The sequence below is a fragment of the Anopheles funestus genome, chromosome 2RL, assembly GCF_943734845.2.
Source record: "Anopheles funestus chromosome 2RL, idAnoFuneDA-416_04, whole genome shotgun sequence".
In the NCBI taxonomy this organism is placed as follows: Eukaryota; Metazoa; Arthropoda; class Insecta; order Diptera; family Culicidae; genus Anopheles; species Anopheles funestus.
Genome location: NC_064598.1, coordinates 1,979,185 through 1,999,461, shown reverse-complemented (window position 1 = coordinate 1,999,461; position 20,277 = coordinate 1,979,185). Strand labels below are relative to the sequence as shown.

The 20,277-nt window shown below is 46.2% G+C and overlaps 5 protein-coding genes across 7 annotated transcripts; 4 read left to right on the top strand and 1 right to left on the bottom strand.

The window, feature by feature from the left end:
* The first annotated feature begins 195 nt into the window (after positions 1–195).
* Positions 196–1,769, top strand: LOC125760722 (uncharacterized). 2 transcript variants are annotated; one of them, XM_049421125.1, is made up of 3 exons: positions 197–603; positions 739–1,109; positions 1,176–1,769. In XM_049421125.1, the coding sequence occupies exons 1-3, from the start codon at positions 509–511 to the stop codon at positions 1,181–1,183; spliced, it is 474 nt and encodes a 157-aa protein (XP_049277082.1). In that variant the 5' UTR covers positions 197–508; the 3' UTR covers positions 1,184–1,769. The 2 variants fall into 2 exon arrangements, with proteins under 2 accessions (XP_049277081.1, XP_049277082.1); XM_049421124.1 differs by having other exon boundaries at positions 196–603; positions 739–1,769.
* On the bottom strand, positions 1,597–12,410 carry LOC125760699 (DNA polymerase zeta catalytic subunit). The gene is made up of 10 exons (XM_049421072.1): positions 11,784–12,410; positions 10,293–11,702; positions 10,114–10,230; positions 7,989–10,050; positions 7,732–7,917; positions 4,769–5,817; positions 4,126–4,699; positions 2,676–2,980; positions 2,106–2,604; positions 1,597–2,040 (listed from the first exon to the last, which is right to left on the bottom strand). Exons 1-10 carry the CDS (start codon positions 12,245–12,247, stop codon positions 1,900–1,902), a joined length of 6,807 nt encoding a protein of 2,268 aa, XP_049277029.1. The 5' UTR covers positions 12,248–12,410; the 3' UTR covers positions 1,597–1,899.
* LOC125760719 (chymotrypsin BI-like) lies at positions 3,120–4,111 on the top strand. Its single transcript, XM_049421119.1, has 3 exons — positions 3,120–3,513; positions 3,579–3,731; positions 3,795–4,111. The coding sequence occupies exons 1-3, from the start codon at positions 3,157–3,159 to the stop codon at positions 4,059–4,061; spliced, it is 777 nt and encodes a 258-aa protein (XP_049277076.1). The 5' UTR covers positions 3,120–3,156; the 3' UTR covers positions 4,062–4,111.
* On the top strand, positions 6,542–7,551 carry LOC125760718 (trypsin-1-like). Its single transcript, XM_049421118.1, has 2 exons — positions 6,542–7,126; positions 7,208–7,551. Exons 1-2 carry the CDS (start codon positions 6,599–6,601, stop codon positions 7,481–7,483), a joined length of 804 nt encoding a protein of 267 aa, XP_049277075.1. The 5' UTR covers positions 6,542–6,598; the 3' UTR covers positions 7,484–7,551.
* Positions 12,411–12,476: 66 nt separating the features above from the next.
* Positions 12,477–18,830, top strand: LOC125760705 (glycogen debranching enzyme). Of its 2 annotated transcripts, none has more exons than XM_049421089.1 (7): positions 12,477–12,587; positions 13,478–13,670; positions 13,741–15,396; positions 15,637–15,902; positions 15,975–16,824; positions 16,901–17,556; positions 17,627–18,830. In XM_049421089.1, exons 2-7 carry the CDS (start codon positions 13,511–13,513, stop codon positions 18,635–18,637), a joined length of 4,599 nt encoding a protein of 1,532 aa, XP_049277046.1. In that variant the 5' UTR covers positions 12,477–12,587; positions 13,478–13,510; the 3' UTR covers positions 18,638–18,830. The 2 variants fall into 2 exon arrangements, with proteins under 2 accessions (XP_049277046.1, XP_049277045.1); XM_049421088.1 differs by lacking the exon at positions 12,477–12,587 and adding an exon at positions 12,887–13,388.
* Positions 18,831–20,277: the final 1,447 nt, after the last annotated feature.

The window sequence follows — 20,277 nt, the reverse complement described above, 5'->3', positions numbered from 1 at the left end:
GAAAAAACACTGGATCATTTTTTTAAACGAAATGTGTAAGTGACAATAAAATGTACCAACTTTCCAACAGATACCAGGCTTCTCCATCTGGTTTTTGAATTTTAACGGTAAACCGACTGGCAACACTGCCACACTGAAATCGTTCAGTTTCGTTAAAAATAGGGGTTGGTTTGACGTCTTCGTTAAATACTAGCGAGCCGCCGAATAGGGAGAAAAAAGAAAGCAAAACCAAGAGAGCGGAAAATTCAAAACAAATACAGCGCACTCTCTACGCAAGTACTCAACCAGCGGTTGTCGCGTTTCGTTCGCGTCTTTCCAACCCTGTCACCCCAACGGGCATTCATACGCAGATCGCATAGCAACGCTACTGGACGCACCACAGTCGGTTGTCGTGACGCGAGGCGCGCATTTTGCAAAATTCCAGGAATACTTGCCCATCGCCCACCCCTAACAGCAAGTGGAGTCGAGTTTTGTGACCTCCGGGACCTGTGGGTGAAACAGTGAAAATATGAGCAATCGTCCTTTTACGGCAAAATTTCCGAAAAATCCCGAAAATGGTGATGAAGTGTACATACGCGGGAAATTGCTCGACGATGCAAAAAGGTAAGTAAATTGCAGCAAGTTGCAGTTGGTGGAGATTCTAGATAAGTGAAGAAAATGGCCCTTCCCACTTTCTAATGATGGAAATAACTTTTCTTCCTTTCTCCCCTCGCCGTCATTACGTCACGCGCGTTTTAGTTTTTCCGTGAATTTCTGCCTTCCACGACCACCCCAAGTGATGCAGCACCAGACGCCCTCGTACATTGCTTACCATTTTAAAACGATTTACGACGGAAACGACGAGAGCCGCGTGGTGCAGAACTGGAAGAACGTGCACTGGCAGCAGGAACAAGTTTACGCTAACCATTGGCACATGGATCGAAGCAAAACGTTTCGCATGATATTCCGACTGCACGAAGACTCTATCAAGATGTTCCTCAACAGTGTGGACCATCCGCCGGAATACGAATTTATGGTACAGCTACCGCTCGATCAGATAGAATCGATCGAACTGTGGGACGATGTGGAGGCCGTTGAAGAGATTTCATTCCGGTACGATAACAAAAACGGTACGTCATGAACGTTTGAAGGGGCACTCTGGAACATTTGCATTTGACCCTGAATAATCTTTACAGCGTACTAACTGTGCCTGCTTGCGCCCTTCTCACACGAAACATGAAAGCACACCTGTTCATCGATCGTGACAGAAAACATCGATCATCTTCCCAACACGCATACTGCCGATTACACATTCTCTGGGCAGCTGTTTCATCCGGCACGAATATAATCTATCGTCTAGTCATCGATATAATTACCATTACACAGTATTGCGGCCTTACCACAACGGCAAACAAACTATGCGCTATGTTTCCCAGAACGAATGTAACAGAGGAAGTGCCTTAACATTTTCAAAACAACCTGCGCCTCAGAGTGGCATACAGGAAGCATTCTATCTGCTGTTATCTGCTGACTGCAGCACCGCACACAACTTTGAAATCGGAATCAATCGTTGGTGCTAGTTACCAATAAGTTTAAGTAAGACGAGAAGTGGAACCGTACGATGTAATGTTTGTATTTTATCAGCTGCTATCAGCTGCAGTTGGTTTAAGCACGCTTGTGCACGTTCACCTTTATCACATGGAGAGATAAATGAACTTTGTAATGAATGCCATTTAACGACAAATAAAAGTTAATGTTTTTCTGCCTTTAACTCTTTACCGTTCGAATAATGATGCTGTTTCATTGATAATTGTGTTTAATTGTTGAGAAATTCGAGAGAAAAAGTCTAAATATTACTGCGTCACGATACGATGTAGTTGAGAGTTTCGTAAAGCTCGCTAACAAATTATTTTGTTTTCCTTAGAACATCTGATCGATGAGATCCCGATAGTACTGCACTTGTTTGTACTCCAGTGTTCGTTGATTTAACGAGAAAAGTACGGGACAGTCCAGTGAAATGCATGCCGTTTCGAACGTACGCTGACAGCATGATCGACACATCTGCGTGAAAAGATGAGTAATTCTAGTAAAGCATAATCCAAAAACAAACGCACTGACGCACTGACCTTTTCTGTGAGCTCCAGTTTCCGTTCCAGTCTGTTCACTTTGTTCATCACATGCACCAAGGCACGTTGCGGTTGCTGTCGGCAGTCTTTACACACTCCATGGTGCGTCTGTTTGCCACAGTCGACGATGCAGTTGGTGGTCGAGAAGTATTGCGAGATCGTGACTTTTTTATGCTGTTGTTGATCGGTCTTTGCCAAGGTTGTCAGTTGGTCCGCAGGCACTCCGCCGGTATTGTGCAACATAAGCGTCTTTCGAGGCAGTTCGTTGTACCATTGGTTTACATCCGCACCGATCAGCAGAAGGCACCGATTTAGGGGCGGAATGATAGCCTTCACAATGTAATAATTAGCGTTTATTTTAAGTCCTTCGTTCGAGAGCACCTCGTCCGGACTGCGCACGAGCCGAATTAGTGGCACAAGTGGAGGACCACTGATGATCACGTACGGTACCCGCTGTCCCTGGCGAGGTTCACGGCGTGGATCGGTTTGCTTCCATTTTCTGTAATAGTAAACGAGAAAAGGTTTACGCGATCGGTTTTCTTTTCCAATGACAATTTCCATCATAATTACCTCGTCAATTCTAATGCCGGTACACATGCCCCTGGTTTGTAACCGTTCTCTCCACGGAACTCTTTAGCGAATATGAAATCCTGCAGATTCACTCGTCCCTCCAGAATTTTAGTGAACTGTCGACAGGTGTACTGCTTCACCTTCGACACGTCGCAGGTTTCGAACAGAATGCGCAATACTTTTTCCAGCATTTTTGCCACAACCGGGCACCCATCTCGACGGACCGTTTCGATACCCTTCGCTTCATAGACGGGTTCCTGTTGATCTGCCGATTCGTACATGTATCCCACGTACCGTTTCTTAGTCTGTGGATTAAGATTTATCAGTATGAGAGTTCTTCCGAGAGCCAACGAAAACAAAACTCGAGATATCACGCTGCACGTGTACGTATAAGAGGTGTTACGAGGAGCACTTGTCGTACCTAAGGCGCCTGCTATAAATACGGCGCAGATATTCATTTTTCGATCGGTACCACAGCAATATGAAACGATTAATTTTTATTATCATCTCAGCCATCGTAACCCTCGGACACTCGTACCGTCCGCCTATTATCGAAGGAACCGAAGCGAACCCGCACGAGTTCCCGTACCAGGTGTCATTACAATGGAACTTTAACAATGGATCACGTTCAATGCACCTTTGCTCGGGATCGATCATCAACCGGGAATGGATTCTAACGGCAGCGCATTGTGGCGAGGAAGCTTCAACAGACGGTTGGTTCGAAATCGTTGCCGGCGTGAACAACATTGTCGATGAAGAAGCTGGCGCACAGCGACGAAATGTAACCAATTTCCACCCGGATTACGATTTAAACACTATTAAAAACGACATCGCAGTGGTAAGCAGACGAACAATGAAATGTTTTTTTTGGGTTTTTCGTAAATAACGAATCATATTTTCCAGATGTACCTATCGGAACCATTAGACCTGAACCGGAACATTAAAACAATGAAATTAGCAACGGGTCGCACATTGATCCTTCAGCAACATGCCAAGTTTGCCGGTTGGGGATCGATCTCTAAAACAATGGAAAACATTTTTCCCGACGAGCTGATGGTAAAACAAAAACACGTCCATATTTAATATACGTGCTTCATGCGTGATTTCATTTGTTTATAGAAAGTAACGCTGCCATTGCGTACGCTGGAAGAGTGTAAAGGGATGGGAAATGTCGACAAGAAGCAGATTTGCGCCGGAGGATATCGGAACGTAACCGGCTGTACAGCGGACTCAGGCGGACCACTAACGATAAACATTGACGACGAGCAGGTACAAATTGGAGTGCTTTCTTTCGGTGAAAAACCGTGCCTGGCACGGGAACCGATCGTGTTTACGAGCGTTTTGTACTTCTACGATTGGATTCAAAAAGCGATCAAAGATGAATGAACTGTTCCCCAGATGATTAGCTACGAATAAAATACTTCTAAACGAACATATGTCTTGTACTTACTTGCAATATCGATGGTTGGTAGACTTTCTCTAACTTCAGCTTGACCGGTGGTGGATTTTCTTTAGTAACGGCTTCGGCAATCTCCTCACCTATTTTGAACGCATCCTTTTTGGTTCTTCCCGGACAGAGCACAAACAGTGAGTCCGTATCGCCGTAAACGACTTTCGCTCCCCAGCGTTCCGTTTCCTCCACTAACTTGATCGCTCGTTCGAGCGTTTCCCGACCCTTTGCAACGACACTGTCGCCAACCTCGACGCACGGCATGCGTCCGCTGAAGTTAGCCGCCGTATAACCGTACGTCACGTTCGCTATCAGCTTTAAACCGAGCTGACGGGAATGGAGCACACGCTGCAGAATGCTGTTGTCCTTGTGGAGCTTCATCGATTTTTTCACCATCAGGCGTGTGTTAAGGATTTCGCTTAGCATGCGCGGAAGCACACCTTCCCGCACGCGCTTCTTCACGAACGCAATGCCACAGGGTGAAAATGTAACTAAATTCTTGTCGAGCAGTGCTTTCAGCATCTTTGGTGGTACACGAAGATGTGATGCGCCGAACTCAAACGGTGAAGTGTCTCTGCAAACAATGAACCATTAGCCGACCGACAGTAAAATACACTCACCTCCACCGAAACCCTTTACTTACTCTCCCAAATGCTCGATACGTCCTAAGCAAGTTGAAAAACAATAGTTGTAGGCAATTATAATGCTGGGATAAAGACTTTGGAAGTCCAGCACAATGATCGGATCGGCGTAGAAGCGAGAGTTCGGCTCGAGGATCAATGGCAAGTACTCCGGTGCACGCATGTGCGCACGCTGATGGATGCTGGGCGAAACGGACACAAAATTCTTCGGTTTCGCAATGCGCAGCATCATGCTTTCCACACGAAACTGGGACCCACGGGATAACACCTCGTAAAACTGTATACCGAACAGTTTGGCCAACTCCGCCGTACGCCCAATCAAATCGAGTTGAGTCAGTATCTCTAGGTTCCCGTTCACACGCTCTAGGTAGTACTCAAGCACAATCCAGCGGCTGTATGGTTTGTGCCACAGTCGGGACAGCTGTCGGTAGGAATGGTTTGGAACCCGCCGATGCAGCACGTGGTACGCTACGTTCTCGAACGTATACGACGTCAGGGCAATCTCGTGCCGCATCAAACGCCAGATGTCCATCAGTATACGACCCGGAATCTTCAAGCCCGCACTGTAATCGTGCATTTCCAACAGTTCCCGCTGTTCCTCTTCCGACACCTGCACTTTGTCCACGGACGGAACGCGTGAGAGCTTCTTCATTATATTCATGTCTAATGCGTAGCCCCGTTCGATTACATAGCCCCAGGATACGCTTTCAATTTCGTAACCGGTAAATATGTCCGGATCCCAGATGGAAATGAGCTGCAGAAACTGTTCGTAAAGTTCCCGCTCTCCGGACACTACGACGACGTCCGCCACGTGTGAGGATTGGTTGTACTTGTAGCACACCTTACCGTCGGTTTCACTCGCACAATCGTTTTGTGCCTGGTCACCGCTCAGTATGATCCCACAGACAGATGACGCCTTCGGATAATCCGAAGGAACGTCGTTGTGGATGCGGTAGAAAATCGCCGCAATAGGATCAATGCTCGGATTTGGCCGCAAATCCCCACGGGTATTCACGTGTACTTCGAGCGACATTATTGTTAGATAGTTGTACTGAAAGTTGTACCAGAGAGAAGAAAACCTTATTAGAATGTCATCACAAACTGCACCAACAAGTCGCACACGTAGATTGACAAAAGCGAAATTAATTTTCATCAATTAGCACCTATTCATACGAAACCATTCGAGAGGAAACTAAACAGAAAGTGGACATACAAAAAACAATGTTGAATGTTTTTAGTTACATTGTTGCAAAAACACAGATAAAACATACACAGAACAGAATAAAGAATGAAAAACAGTTAACAAGTACAATAAACAAATACGGCTAAATGCTGGAATAATGAAATATAAATAAAATAAAATATAATAAACATAAGCCAATAAACCCTTTTCTTTACTATATTACAAAAACGTGCTAAAAGGATTTAAGAGTACACAAATAGCCCAGTAGCGCAAATAGATAATAATGATGATTAAGCCCACAGTTATCCCCAACTCGTGAATGTTATAAAAAAGTGTTTGAGTGAGGGATTTTCTGAAGATCGTCCTAATCTGAAGATCCTTTAACCAGTTTGAAGACGCACTTGAAATGCTGACGGGCTCACGCTTGTACAGAATTGCGGGAAAAGCCACGTGCTTGGGCAGAAAATGAGAGTTACTGTATTTTCGACCAGGTTCCACTTATGCCTCTTCATTCCTTACTCGAGTGTATCTTGGCGTACGAGTGGGCGAATGGTGAAGGTGTAAAGCGTATAAATTACCCATCGCTTTGCCTTGATCAATCAGTTCAACGACTCGACTCAAATCGATTCGACACCCAACGCACGCAACAATGGCAAGAGTACAACGTCTAGCAATTCTTCTTACCCTGGCGGCACTGGTCGCAGCGAAACCATCGCGACCGAAGATTGTCGGTGGCGAGGAAGCCATTCCGCACGAGTTCCCGTACCAGATCTCGCTGCAGTGGAACTTTAACCAGGGTGAACAAGAACCATTCCACTTCTGCGGTGGTTCGCTAATTGCTGACCGGTACGTGCTCACTGCCGGACATTGCGTGCCCAGTGTTATATCGCCCGACGGTTTCCCAGAAGCCGTCGCCGGAGAGCACGATTTCAGCCAGTTCGATGCAGCAGTACAGCGTCGTCGTATTGTTGAGATGATCGTGCACGAAGACTACGCAGGTGAAGTCGGTCCCAACGACATCGCTGTGTTCCGCGTCGATCAGCCATTCCGGCTGAATCGTAACGTGCAGCTGGTCCGATTGCCGGAACCGAACGCACTGCCTACGGGAGTGTGCACCATCAGCGGATGGGGATCAACTTCCTTCACACCGCTTCCTAGCTATCCGGACACTCTTATGGTGAGTAGCATCGTATGCGTTGTTTGTAGAAAATCCCTTACTTCCCTTACTTAAATCTATTGCTCTGTTGCGTTTGGACAGAAAACGACCCTTCCCATCATGGATCTGGACGTGTGCCGTGACATCTACCAAACGGACCTGATTGAAGATAGCAACATCTGCGCCGGTACGATTGAAGGTACCTCGAGCGTCTGCTCGGGAGATTCTGGCGGTCCGCTTGTGCAAACCGACGATGAGATCGTGCAAGTTGGTATCGTTTCCTGGGGAGGCATCCCGTGCGGAGGTTACAGAAACCCGGGTATATTCGTTCGTGTTTCGTACTTTATTGACTGGATCAATGATAAAATCAACAACTAAAATTACAAACTTTGTATGATTCGACGACGAATGTGCTATACGAATAAAGGCTTGAAATGAAGAATTAACCTACATGGCGTACCGTTTCCTCTTTTATAGTTAATCCTTGCTTTAGCTAGAACAATCGTATCTGTACATGATGGACAAACATGTTAGTACATTGTACAGCACAAACATAAAGAAAAACGAAGCACCATCCACTCCACATTGCGATCGTTGGTGCAGCACGAGAAGTCGATTTAACTTACCTCACACTTCGATTTGGCCTCCTGTAAGTTTTCATAACCGACCTTGAACCCAATCGGAGTAGCCGTCGAAATGTCTGCACTGCTTTGTTCGATTAAATCCGACTGATCCGACGTCCCTGTGCTCGGTGGTTGCGAGAGGTTTTCTTTGATGGGTGACGGGTTTGGGCGGTTGTGCTGTACTTGTTCCTGTGGATAGTTTACATTCGCATGAATACTGCCTGCCGTAACACAGTGCGCGGGGTTCTTTAGATACTAACCTGCTGTGATGATGCGATCTCATCCACGGTGTTCTCTTTTGCTACCATCGTTGCCCCAACCGACTTTGTTGGGCTCTTGCTCTTGGTGGGTAAATCGGTGTGTCCATCGCTTGCTTCCAGAACCTTGCGTGGCGATGAACGGGTCAGTTGCGCCCCATCGTCCAGGGCCATGATCGTGTCCACTGATTTCACCCTTACGGGACTGTCGGAATCAACCGAAACGACAGCATCAACTTGGCGTTCTCGACATCTGTTGCCAATCCAATTAGCCGCTTCAGTTCGGTTAGGTGGAAGTTCCGATGGCGTTATAACAACGCACTCCTCCGAGGTCACTAGTTCTTTCATACGTTCAGAACTGGGACCATTGGAGCCGATTGGTCCTAGCACGTCGTTGATGGCTTCCCCAAACGTGCTCTGAAGGTTATCATATCGCAAATGTTTCAGCGAACCAAGTCCAGCAATGGTGCTTGTAAATTCTTGCTCATCATTCAAACTATTTCCTGCTATATTTAAAACAGTATGACCAACTTCCTTCCTGCCCGTCACATCTGCAGGATCGCTATAAAACGGGGTAGTGTTGACAACGGCAGGAATCTCCAACTGATCTATTGCTCGTTGTGCATCCTCCCCTGTAGGTGCTGATGCAGCGAGCGTTATTATTAGTTGATCGTCCTTTTCGGTCTCGTTTTTGTTCCACGAGCCAGAGTAGCTGTCGTCGGAATCGGAATTAATATCGTCAATCTCACATAAAAGCGTTTTTTCACAAAAACTTTGCATGTTTGCATCATCATCTGTGCTTTGTTCGTCCACTTCACCATCACCGGCGCTATTTCCTGTTTTACGTTGCTGATCCTCGTCCATCAACTCAACCACTCCGTCTAATTGATTATCAATGGTCACCGACGGACCTGCGGGTGTATCATTCTCATCATCCAACAAATCGATCGCAGTACGCAATTCTTCATCGTCCTTTTCGGAAAGTCCCTTTGGGGGAAGGTCCTCGAGTAGACTGGGCGTAATCATCTGAATATCGTCGTCACTGTCCGCTTCAATAAGAACGACAGGATCCTTCGGATCGCGTTTATCGCGTAGACTCGACGTCGGCATTTGTGCATCATCGCTGTCATTATCATCAATGCAAATAGTGTTAACATTTTCTTCGCTCAAATTTTCGTTCCGTGTGGTGTGTATCTCGCGTTCATTATTCGGTGTCGTTTCGTCAGCATCACAAGAGTCGCTGGTGGATGGCAAAGAAAATTCTACATCCATCCCCTCGATCTCTGCTGTGAGTTCGTTTGCTTTGTCATTGTTACATTTCTCCACTTCATCGTTTGTCGATGTTCCCTCAGCAACTTTCTCCACTTCATCGTTGGTCGAGGTTCCCTCAGCAACATTCTCCACTTCATCGTTGGTCGAGGTTCCCTCTGCAATTTTCTCTACTTCATCGTTGGTCGTGGTTCCCTCAGCAACTTTCTCCACTTTATCGCTGGTCGAGGTTTCCTCAGCAACTTTTCCCACTTGCGGTGGCGTTGTGGCTGTTGGTGTGGATGGTGTAGAAATTGCGGCTACCGAAGATGATCGATTAGGAGAATTATTGCATTCCGCAGCACCGCTTGTGTCACTTTGTGGATCGTTTTCGGGTAACATTTTACGTGGTGATGAATAATCATCCAAAGATAGCTCGCTGTTGACTGCTGGCTTGTCGTTTAGCAGTAACGGTTTGATCAGCACTTTCGGAGATAAACGAACGATGTTTTTAAACCTTTCCGAAAGAATCAGTTCGATCTGTCGCATATCGTCCTCCAATTTCAACCGCTTTGGCTTAGGCTGTCCTTTCCCATTGGGGGTTACATTTTTTCTTCGCGCACGCTGAGATTTCGGTGTAGATGGACCTTCCAGTGGATCAAAGTTGTTGATGAAATCGTAAGTCCTAGCAAGTTGATATCGGTCTTCCGAATGGGCTGACGACATTGGTTTGCATGCAGCCAGCGGTGTCGAATCCAATGCCTTAGAGGTCGAGGCTTGATTTACATTGTAAGTTGTGGGATCCAATTTTGGTATGCTAAAATAGAATTATTTGTTCGTAAAGGTGTTTTCTTTTCTGTTTTACTGCTTACGGCCTTACCACACTTTTAGGTTTTTCATTGGTATCGAGGGTTCCGCCATCGTACCGGACACTGGAGAACTTCGATTGCGATTGGTGAACAAAATCGATTTCTTGATCAATCCTAGTTTAGGAATCCTAAAATACAACACAAAAGCATTATAGACATTCTGCGGTTCCCAGCAGCGTCATTTAATTACCTTATTTCAAAGTTCTTCAACGTATTAGGAGATGAATCCTCAAATTCCTTCAGCACACGCTTGGTGCGTTCGACATCATTTTCCTTCGGCGAGAGAGCGAACGTTACTCGACGCGGTGTTAAAGATTTTCGCGATAGCGGTTGCGTCAAGTCAATCCGCATCTTTTTTGCCGATGAGTTGTTTGGCGTTTTGCTTTCCTTGTTGGTTCTGGTCCGCTTGGCAGAAACCGATTTAAAGGAGTCATCACCTCCATCTAACTGAGGAATACATCCACCGAACAGGAGACCATCGTCGCTATCGTTGAGAAGTGTATTTGTTTCAGTCACCTCGTTGTTTGCGGCCAATGATTGCTTTTGCGAAAAATCAAGTAGAAATTCATCATCCGAATCGAAGCTGAGCTCGTCCGGGTTGAGAGTGCGGCCTTCGGCTTGGTCGGACATTAGACAAACCGCGTCCAGATCTCCATACATAGAAGCGTTTAGCCGCTTGTTGGCTTGCGACAGGTTCAAACCGCTTTGGATAACGCTGCGATTGAAATCGCCTGAGGATTGTGTTAACGGTGCTAACAGACAGTCACTGTCAATGTTGTTAGTTTCCTGTTCTTCCAATTCTCGCATGATTTCCAACATATTATAATCCTCCTCTCCGAGTGTCATGTCCGGATTCTGTGACATAGACATAATCTTCTCTTCATCAACCACGGTCGATGCATCGAAATGATAACTAATTTGGGAGTCATACAAGCTCTCATTGCTGTGTCCACCACTAGGACGTGCATGATTCACTATGCAGGACGCATCGAGTAATGCTTCGCCTTCATTTGCTTCCGATGGGTAGGCTGATCTGGGTGCTGTTCTTTTTTCATCCGCAGATGAGCTGGAAGCGAATTCTTTCGACAGTTTTGATAAAAGTCGCGCTCGGTAGAATCGATCGCTTTCGGTTATGATTTCACGTGCCGAACCACTGTCCTGTGAAAGATTCATGCGTTCCGGTTGCTCGAAATTTAGCAACTGCCGCCGGGTTTGTTCGTCCTTCCAGATAGAAGCAATGCCTGGATTCGCAAATTCACCGGTGTCGCTCTCCTCTGGCTCTCGATTGAGGATGTCCGATGCAAGCACGTCTATCTCGATCTCGGATATGGACATCTTCGGTGGGATTTTATTGGCGTTTTCAGCCACATTTTTCCGCTGTCGCAATCCGTTCGTATTTAGTTCCAAAAAACTCATCCCGTATAGGTTATAGTCGATGAAAAATTGCAGTATGTACGGTATGTGGGTTTCGTGAACTTGATATGTTCCCGAAAGGATAGTTCCGTTCATTAACAATTGAGTGGCGTTTCGTAACAAACTCGGATTGTACATATAGATCTTGAAGTAGTGATGCGAATTACGATGATAGCCGTAAATGGGACTGCAAACAGAGAGACGAGCGTTAATTTATTGAGCAGCATTTTTCAAAAATCTGACCATAGAAACAAAAACCGGTACTTACATTCCTTTCACCAATACTATCTTAAAAACGTGCTTCGCTTGGGACGCTGAGCATCCCAGCGAAACGTTTATACCCTTATCAAGAGCGCAAGCCAGTTGGTAAACTTTTTGATCCACCACGAGCTTGTCGGTGACAGAACCATCGTAGGGGATGTAAAAGTACGGAAAGACACCATGGATATGCACGCAGCTATGGATGCCTTCGGTGTTCGACCCAAACAATCGAATGACCGGCACTTGTTTGATTTCCGAACCACGGAATTCCGAATAGCACGTGTCGAACTGTGGATCCGGTTTGCTCATGTAATGATCCACACTAACGATGCGAATCGATGTTTGATTTGCTTGCTTTACCATCGCGAAATCCCAGATTCGGCTATGGCTATGATGGCATCCAGCAGTATTGATTTCAGATACGCTTTTTTGCGCGGCAACTTTTGCAGTAGCGTTGGTTGGAATGCGCATACAGCAAACTGTGCAGCAACCGATCGTCACTTTCCACACCCAGTTCAGAACACTAAATGTTTGGTAAATTGAACACTTAAATACAAATTCTAACGCGACACAATTAAGAATATGAATAGACGCTGGGGACGCGCAAACTTGCAAATTTGATGCGTTCCTCGCTGTCAAATCTTTGGGTGCCAAAAACGCGGCTGTCAAATGGTTTGACGGTTGGCTGGTTTGTTATTGTTTTGTACCGCCAAGCCACTGACATTTCTCGCGGGGTCACCTTGAATTTAATTTTTCTCTCGCACGCAGTACAAACTCAATCTTTGGCGGTCGGTTAAAGTTGTGGAAAAAGGTAAGAGAAAGATTAAATTGATTAGCAGGATCAAGACACGTTCCTTTATAATGAAGACTACGGTATTGGATTATTCGTTGAAAAGTGTATTCTAAAACAATGGAATAAAGTTAAATTCCCCACAATAAGAGCCTGAGGATAATCGTCCTTTTCGATTACAGAATCGACACTTCGAGGACAGCAATGTAGATTTAATCGTTCAAATGGTAAAGAGAGTAGAAATAACAAAAACACCGTTTGCTGATTAAAAGCATGTGCTATAAATTTGATGTAGAACCCAGCCTTTCCGGTTAAAATAGTATCTTCTTCAATTGTCCTAGTATTCCTATGGATTAATTGCACAGAAAGGGGTTTGTTTTGTCTGAATGGGGTTGTGCACGTGAATTATATTTAGCCAAATCACACCATTAGCTACATCATCACATGCATACATTCTCACAAACAACAAGCATGCTAACGGAATGTGTTTGTAATCAATGGCTCCGCGCCCCTTGGAGGTTAAGTTCAAAGATGCGATGTAGAGTGTGGCACACTGCACTCCCTGCTGCCGATCAGCTGCTGTGCGGTGCAGTTATGTTTGTTATATACTTTTTATTCCACCCATTCGGAAACGATCGTATTGGCGCCCTCGCGATAATAGCCACCGATCATCTCTTGTATTATCAGGGAAGTGTGCACAGTTTCAAGCGTGTGTCCGGCTTGAGGTACGGTCAAGAAGTTCGGTTTTAGTAGTGTTGTGTCGCTCAATCGTTGCATAGTATGTCCATACCGAGAAGATTGTCCAGCGCATTTACACCTCTGGTGATTAGAGCGAAACCGTGAATGGCAGGTCTGCAGCATTCGATTAAAACTCATCGTCCGACCGGGCATGGTGGTTCTTTTCGTTTCAGAGTGCCATCGAGGAAGTCACTGAATCAAACGCCATGGCAGACGGAGTAATTTCAATAAAGCTAGCCATACACGACGGCAATCAAGGCGACGGAGCTCTCTATCGGCTGAAGAAGAACTCGCTAGTACATGTGCATCCGGGTGCTTCGCTTTTGGGACGTCGGGTTGCACTGTACTGCAACTACCCAGCAGATGGTAAATCTTGCGTGTTGTGTGGTTCACGACAATTTTATAATGGATTCAATTTATTTCAATTATTTTACAGATAAAGAGTTTTGCCGAAATACCTACAGACACCTGGAATGGTGCTCGGCAGCCGGATCCCCACTGGAGTGTGGTACGAATGGTTCCGAATACACTCCGATAAAGGATGTGGATTATTACTGCAATGTCCACTTCACCAAATCGGGAGCATATCATTTCTACGCTCTTTATGAAGAATGTCCCGAAGCAGGAGCGCAAGCTGGCCTGTACGTACAAATTGAACCTCAGCTGTCGGTTGGACAGGGCGATGCGGCCACGTCTCTGCCGCTGGATGCGATCCGTTGTCAGACGGTGATTTCAAAGCTGCTCGGCCCATTAGACACGTGGGAATCAAAGTTGCGTGTGGGTAAGGAGTCCGGTTACAACATGGTACACTTTACACCAGTGCAGGAATTGGGCGGATCGCGTTCAGCGTACTCTTTGCGCAATCAGCTGAAGGTGAATCCCGACTTCCACAACAAAGGGGGTAAAGAAGTGACGTACGATGATTTGACAGTGGTAGTGCGGAAAATGCGCCAAGAGTGGAACGTTGCATCGATTTGTGACATTGTGTTGAACCACACCGCTAACGAGTCAATCTGGATTAGGGAGTATCCGGAGTGTAGCTACAATTGTTTCACCTGTCCTCATTTACGGCCGGCCTTTCTGCTGGACGCAATGTTGTCTCGTGTGGGAGAGGACGTCAAGGATGGTATGTTGGCGCATGTAGGCGTACCGGAGGTGGTTGAAACGGAAGATCATCTGCAGGCCATCCGTTGGCAGATCCATTCCAACTATTTGCCCCAGGTGAAGCTGTACGAACTTTACCAGTGCGACGTGGACAAGTACCTTTCGCGGTTCAATGACGAGTGCAGCAAGCGTAGTCCCAGCCGTGCGCAGGATATTCCCGAGGGAGATATAAAGCTTCGACCAGATCCGGAGTATCGGCGTCTCGGGGCGGAAATCGATTTTGACCGTGCAATGAGCATCTACAACGTGTTTCGACAGGATTGTTTCGACGAGGACAGTCGAAAGCGCAAATGTGCCGAAGTGTTCCGCGCCCGTTTGCAATACCTGAACGAGGAAGTGCGTCGAGAAATCCAAGAACACCTCGACTACGCGATTGATAACTGTCTAGCCGGAACTCGCTACGAACGCGTGCAAAGTGACGGTCCTCTGGTGAAGGGCATATCGTTAAAGTACCCTCTGTTTATGAAATATTTCACGCACTACGGAACCCAGGGTAAATCGCTCAAAGATATCGAAAGCATGATGTACGGTGGTGCAGGAAAGCTCTTCATGGCACACAACGGATGGGTAATGAATGGGGATCCGTTGAAAGATTTCGCACGAGCGCAACCGGGCACAGGAAACGTATATCTTCGGCGAGAACTCATTGCCTGGGGAGACAGCGTGAAACTGCGATACGGCGATAAACCCGAAGACAGTCCGTACCTGTGGAAGCACATGCAGGAGTACGTCGATACTACGGCACGCATTTTCGATGGAGTACGGCTGGATAATTGCCATTCCACACCGTTACATGTAGCTGAATATTTATTGGATTCCGCGCGAAAAGTCAACCCAGAGCTGTATGTGGCGGCCGAGTTGTTCACGAACTCCGACCACACGGATAACATCTTTGTGAACCGTCTTGGCATTACGTCACTGATTCGAGGTAATTAATCGGCGACTTGGTGCATGCATTGATATGATCATCGGTATGATCGGTTAGGCTAGATTGCTCAGACCACAGATCGGTAGCTCGGGTTATCTCGCTCGTTTTGTTTAATGTCCCTGATGGATGATTAAGTAAGCGAGCGATCGTGAACGGGCTTATTGATGCATCAGCGATTGATAAGAGTTGTTTATATGTTTGACGTTTATGTTATTGTTAATTGTTTTCTTTTTTTTCTAGAGGCCCTCTCAGCATGGGACTCACACGAGCAAGGTCGCCTGGTGTATCGCTATGGTGGGGCGCCGGTTGGTGCATTCTTCCCCTGTCCGAAGCGTATCCTGGCGCCGGGAATTGCGCACGCTCTGTTCATGGATCTAACGCACGACAATCCATCGCCGGTTGAGAAACGATCGATCTTCGATCTGATTCCTTCGGCCGCCCTCGTGTCGATGGCATGCTGTGCTACTGGCAGCAATCGTGGTTACGATGAGTTCGTGCCGCACCACGTAAGCCGCGCGTGTTATGACGCTTGTATTCGTTCTATAATGAGTGTTTTTTTTCTCCCACTTTAAACACAGGTCCATGTGGTGGATGAAGAACGACAATATCAGGAATGGGGCAATCAAGTGAACAAGAACACGGGCCTGATTGCGGTAAAAGAAGCACTGAATGTGCTTCACGGAGGACTTGCCACGCACGGATTCGATCAAGTATTTGTCGATCAAATGCATCCGGAAATTGTGGCCGTTACGCGCCACTCTCTTTCCAACCACGAGACTGTTATTCTCGTCGCACATACTGCCTTCAACTATCCGAACCCATGGGCTGGTCCGACCGGTGTACGGCCGTTAGAGTTCGAAGGAGAGTTCAAGGAGATCGTACTGGAGGTACAGATCTACAAGAAAACTGGCCAAACGTTTGATCGGCCGACCGAATTTGTGAAAAATGTAGACTACATTAACGGCGTTAATGAGTATGTGGTGGATTTGAAGCGTAATCTGAAGCTGGAGGAATCAGACATATTTGGCAAGGAAGCGGTCGTGAAAGGTAACGTGACGCAGCTCCAGTTTTCGAACCTAAAACCCGGTTCCGTTGTCGCGGTTAGAGTCGCGTTGAAGGAAAGCGTTCGTGTGCACTTTGACAACCTGCAGTCACTTGTACGCGAGTTCCATCAAGACAGAGGTTCACGATACGCAGAATTACAGCACATGCTGTCCAAGTTGGACTTGCTGGACTTTAACAAACTGCTGTACTGCTGTGCCGAGGAAGAACGCGATAATGGCGGAGGTCCGTACAATGTTGAGGGGTACGGAGATCTTGTTTACTGTGGCTTACAGGGTGTCATGTCCATCTTGTCCGAAATCGGACCGAACAATGATTTGGGACACCCGTTCGCCAACAATCTGCGAAATGGAAATTGGTTAATTGGTAAGAAACGATCAACAGCGCCATGAGCACGCATTGAACTGTGAACTAATGATCTTTTCACCTTCCCTGCAAATAGATTACTGTTCCCAGCGCTTGTTGAAGTATGAAAAGCTAGTGCCCATATCCAAGTGGTTGGAAAACAACCTGAAGTCGCTGAAGGAAATTCCTCGCTACATGATACCGTCGTACTTCGACGTGATCATCACAAACGTGCACCGGCTGGCGATGGCCGCAGCATGTAATTTGATGTCGGACTTTGTGCGCCATGGTTCCAACTTTGCCCGACGTCTTGCCCTTGGATCGGTACAGTGTGTCAGTGTTTGTCCGTCGGCAAACCTTCCCAAACTAAGTCCCAATGTGAGCGATCCCAAACCACCGGGCCACTGTGCAACGATGGCTGCCGGTTTGCCCCATTTTGCGACGGGCTATATGCGTTGCTGGGGCCGGGACACTTTCATTGCAATCCGTGGGCTGACGTTGCTAACTGGGCGCTACGATGAGACACGCTACATGATACTCGGATTTGCTGGATGTTTGAGGCATGGATTGATCCCGAATCTGCTGGATGGAGGACAGAATGCACGCTTCAACTGTCGCGATGCCGTTTGGTGGTGGCTGTACACAATCAAACAGTATGCGGAGGAGGTGCCAAATGGCAAGAGCATTCTTAAGGACAAGGTATCGCGCCTTTACCCGACCGACGATTCCGAAGCAAAGGCTCCTGGTGAATGTGTGAGTGGCTTACTTAATGCTTATTCGTTTTATAGTGAGTAATCTAAGTAAAACATTTTTATGACTGCAGGATCAAATGCTGTTCGAGACGATCCAGGAAGCTCTAACGATTCATTTCCAAGGACTGGCGTACCGTGAACGCAATGCTGGAACACGCATCGATGCGCATATGAAGGAGAAGGGTTTCAACAATCGTATCGGAATAAACCCGGATACGGGCTTTGTGTTTGGTGGCAATAACGCCAATTGTGGCACCTGGATGGATAAGATGGGATCATCAGACAAGGCCGGCAATCGTGGCATTCCGTCGACGCCCCGTGATGGTTCGGCGGTCGAATTGGTCGGTCTGCAGATGGCTGGATTGCGGTTCATGCAGCAAATGGCAGAACAGAAAGTCATCCCGGTGTCCTCAGTCGAACGCACTTCGTACAACGGTACCAAAACGGTGTGGACGTATAAGGAGTGGGCTAACAAGATAGCGGCCAACTTCGATAAAGAGTTCTACGTTGATGAGACCTCCGAAAGCTCGTATATCAACAAGCGTGGCATCTACAAAGATACGGTTGGATCGGAAATACCCTGGACCGACTATCAGCTGCGTTGTAACTTCCCGATCGCGCTGCTAGCTGCCCCGGAGCTGGTCGATCCGAAACACGCCTGGCGTGCGCTGGAAAATGCCAAGAAGTATCTGTTGGGCCCGTTGGGTATGAAAACGCTGGATTATGAAGATTGGGGCTATCGTGGAAATTACGACAACTCCATCGACAGCGATGACAAGACAGTCGCGCACGGCGCAAATTATCATAATGGGCCGGAATGGGTGTGGCCGATCGGATTCTACCTGCGGGCACGATTGATTTTTGCAAAAGCGAATGGCGTACTGAAAGAGACCGTTGCGGAAACTTGGAAAATTTTGCAAACCCATGTCAACGAGCTGCAGCGTTGCCACTGGCGTGGGCTGGCCGAGCTTACGAACGAGAATGGCGCGTACTGCAAAGATTCGTGTCGAACGCAAGCCTGGAGCATGGGCTGTGTGTTGGAAGTTCTGTACGATCTGGAAAAGTACGAAAAGGAGCTTTAAGTGTATCGTTCCGTTGCACACTCAATCTACTGCCCGCAGGAGCGCTTTAGTGTTTAGTGTTCTAACGCCGCTCAATGCCATTTTCTGTTGAGATTGTTTATTTTGTGTTTATGGTTTACGTTGTTAATCGATCAATGAGTTTATCAGATAGCTATAGATGAGGTGTTTAATAAAAACTTCATTATTTAATCAACCACGCTGTTGCAATAATCTTATAGATGCATTATACTTCATTCATTTTCATACTCTGATGTTGATACCGATCACATCATTGCGTCCGTTTCGGATCTTCATTCGAACGGGTAACTAAAAGGCAATCCGAAATGTAAATTTTCTAAATTTCTCTTTTTGCTGTCTGCGAATGAAAGTTGCACGTAACTGGAGAGCCATTTTATATAGCGTTACAATAACAAACCCATTTAACTTCCATATTCTGTTTATCTGTGTACAGCTGAGATGTGATTTAAGAGCACCAAAAAGCACTGTACTAACAAAAAAGCCACTTGATATGTTTGGTCTGTGATATGCATCGACGAACGGACGCTGCAGTGTGTAGTCCATGTGACAATGTTAATTAAAACGAAATGCGTCAAGACCGCGCATATCGCCTCCGCAAACCATCGGACGGGTTCAACCGATTTAACAATGATCGGGAATAGGGTCTCCTCTCGCGGTTTGCACCATTCACCCAGACACTGCTGCGAAAAATGCTACGAAAAGAATGACGATAAATTATCACTTTCCAATTACTATTAACAAGCTGGTGGCGATGGTACCCGGTGGTTAGTGGATTTAAAATTTCGGTACGATTTATTGAGTGCAGTATATTGCAGTTCGGCTTTCGAGATTGTAGTTTTGCCCGGAACCCCATTCAGGACTATATTTATGCGGATGTATGGGAGCGAAAAAAAAGGTTTATTAAATTGAGTGTAACAACCAGTAGAACCGGATCGTCAATACGTATTTGTGGTGAAGTCGGTACCGAATAGCAGTTATTATAGCTATCATGGAAAAGGATTTATGTGGGTTATCCTTCGCACTTGGAATCATGTCCTTCATGCAGTAAATAAATTGTGTTTTTTGTTGCTAGAATTAACTTTAAAATACAAAAAAAATGTAAACTTTGATAAATCTAATTATTATGTTATATTCTTCATTTTTTTTCGCCAATTTCAGTTACAAATCTACACAAAACTTACAGTAACGTGCATCGTCGTGAGTTTTCCATTTCCACTTCGAACAAAACCATTTTCTATGCTTCAATGAAACTTGCATGAAAAACAATGCGAGAGATAAACCATTTTGGCACGATTAGAAAACAACGAACAGGCTTATTGGACCGTATCGGAAAAAAAACTGTACATTTCAAATAGCAGCGAACTAAAAAATAGTTTAGCAAAGTTGTTGGTGAACTGTTTTTTCGACTTTTTCTCGACATGGGAGCACTCGCTAATTAAGACAAAACGTAGCGAATGAATTGACCGGTGAGTAACAAATGTCTAGCTTTGCTGATGCAAGTTGTGAACGACTCGTTGGGATTCCGACTCCTTCCAGCGCTTGTGTGGTAATTGGAGCTTTTGGAAAAGGAATTTGGCAGCAGCTCGAGACTGACGGGATGATTGCTGTGGGTGATTTACGCC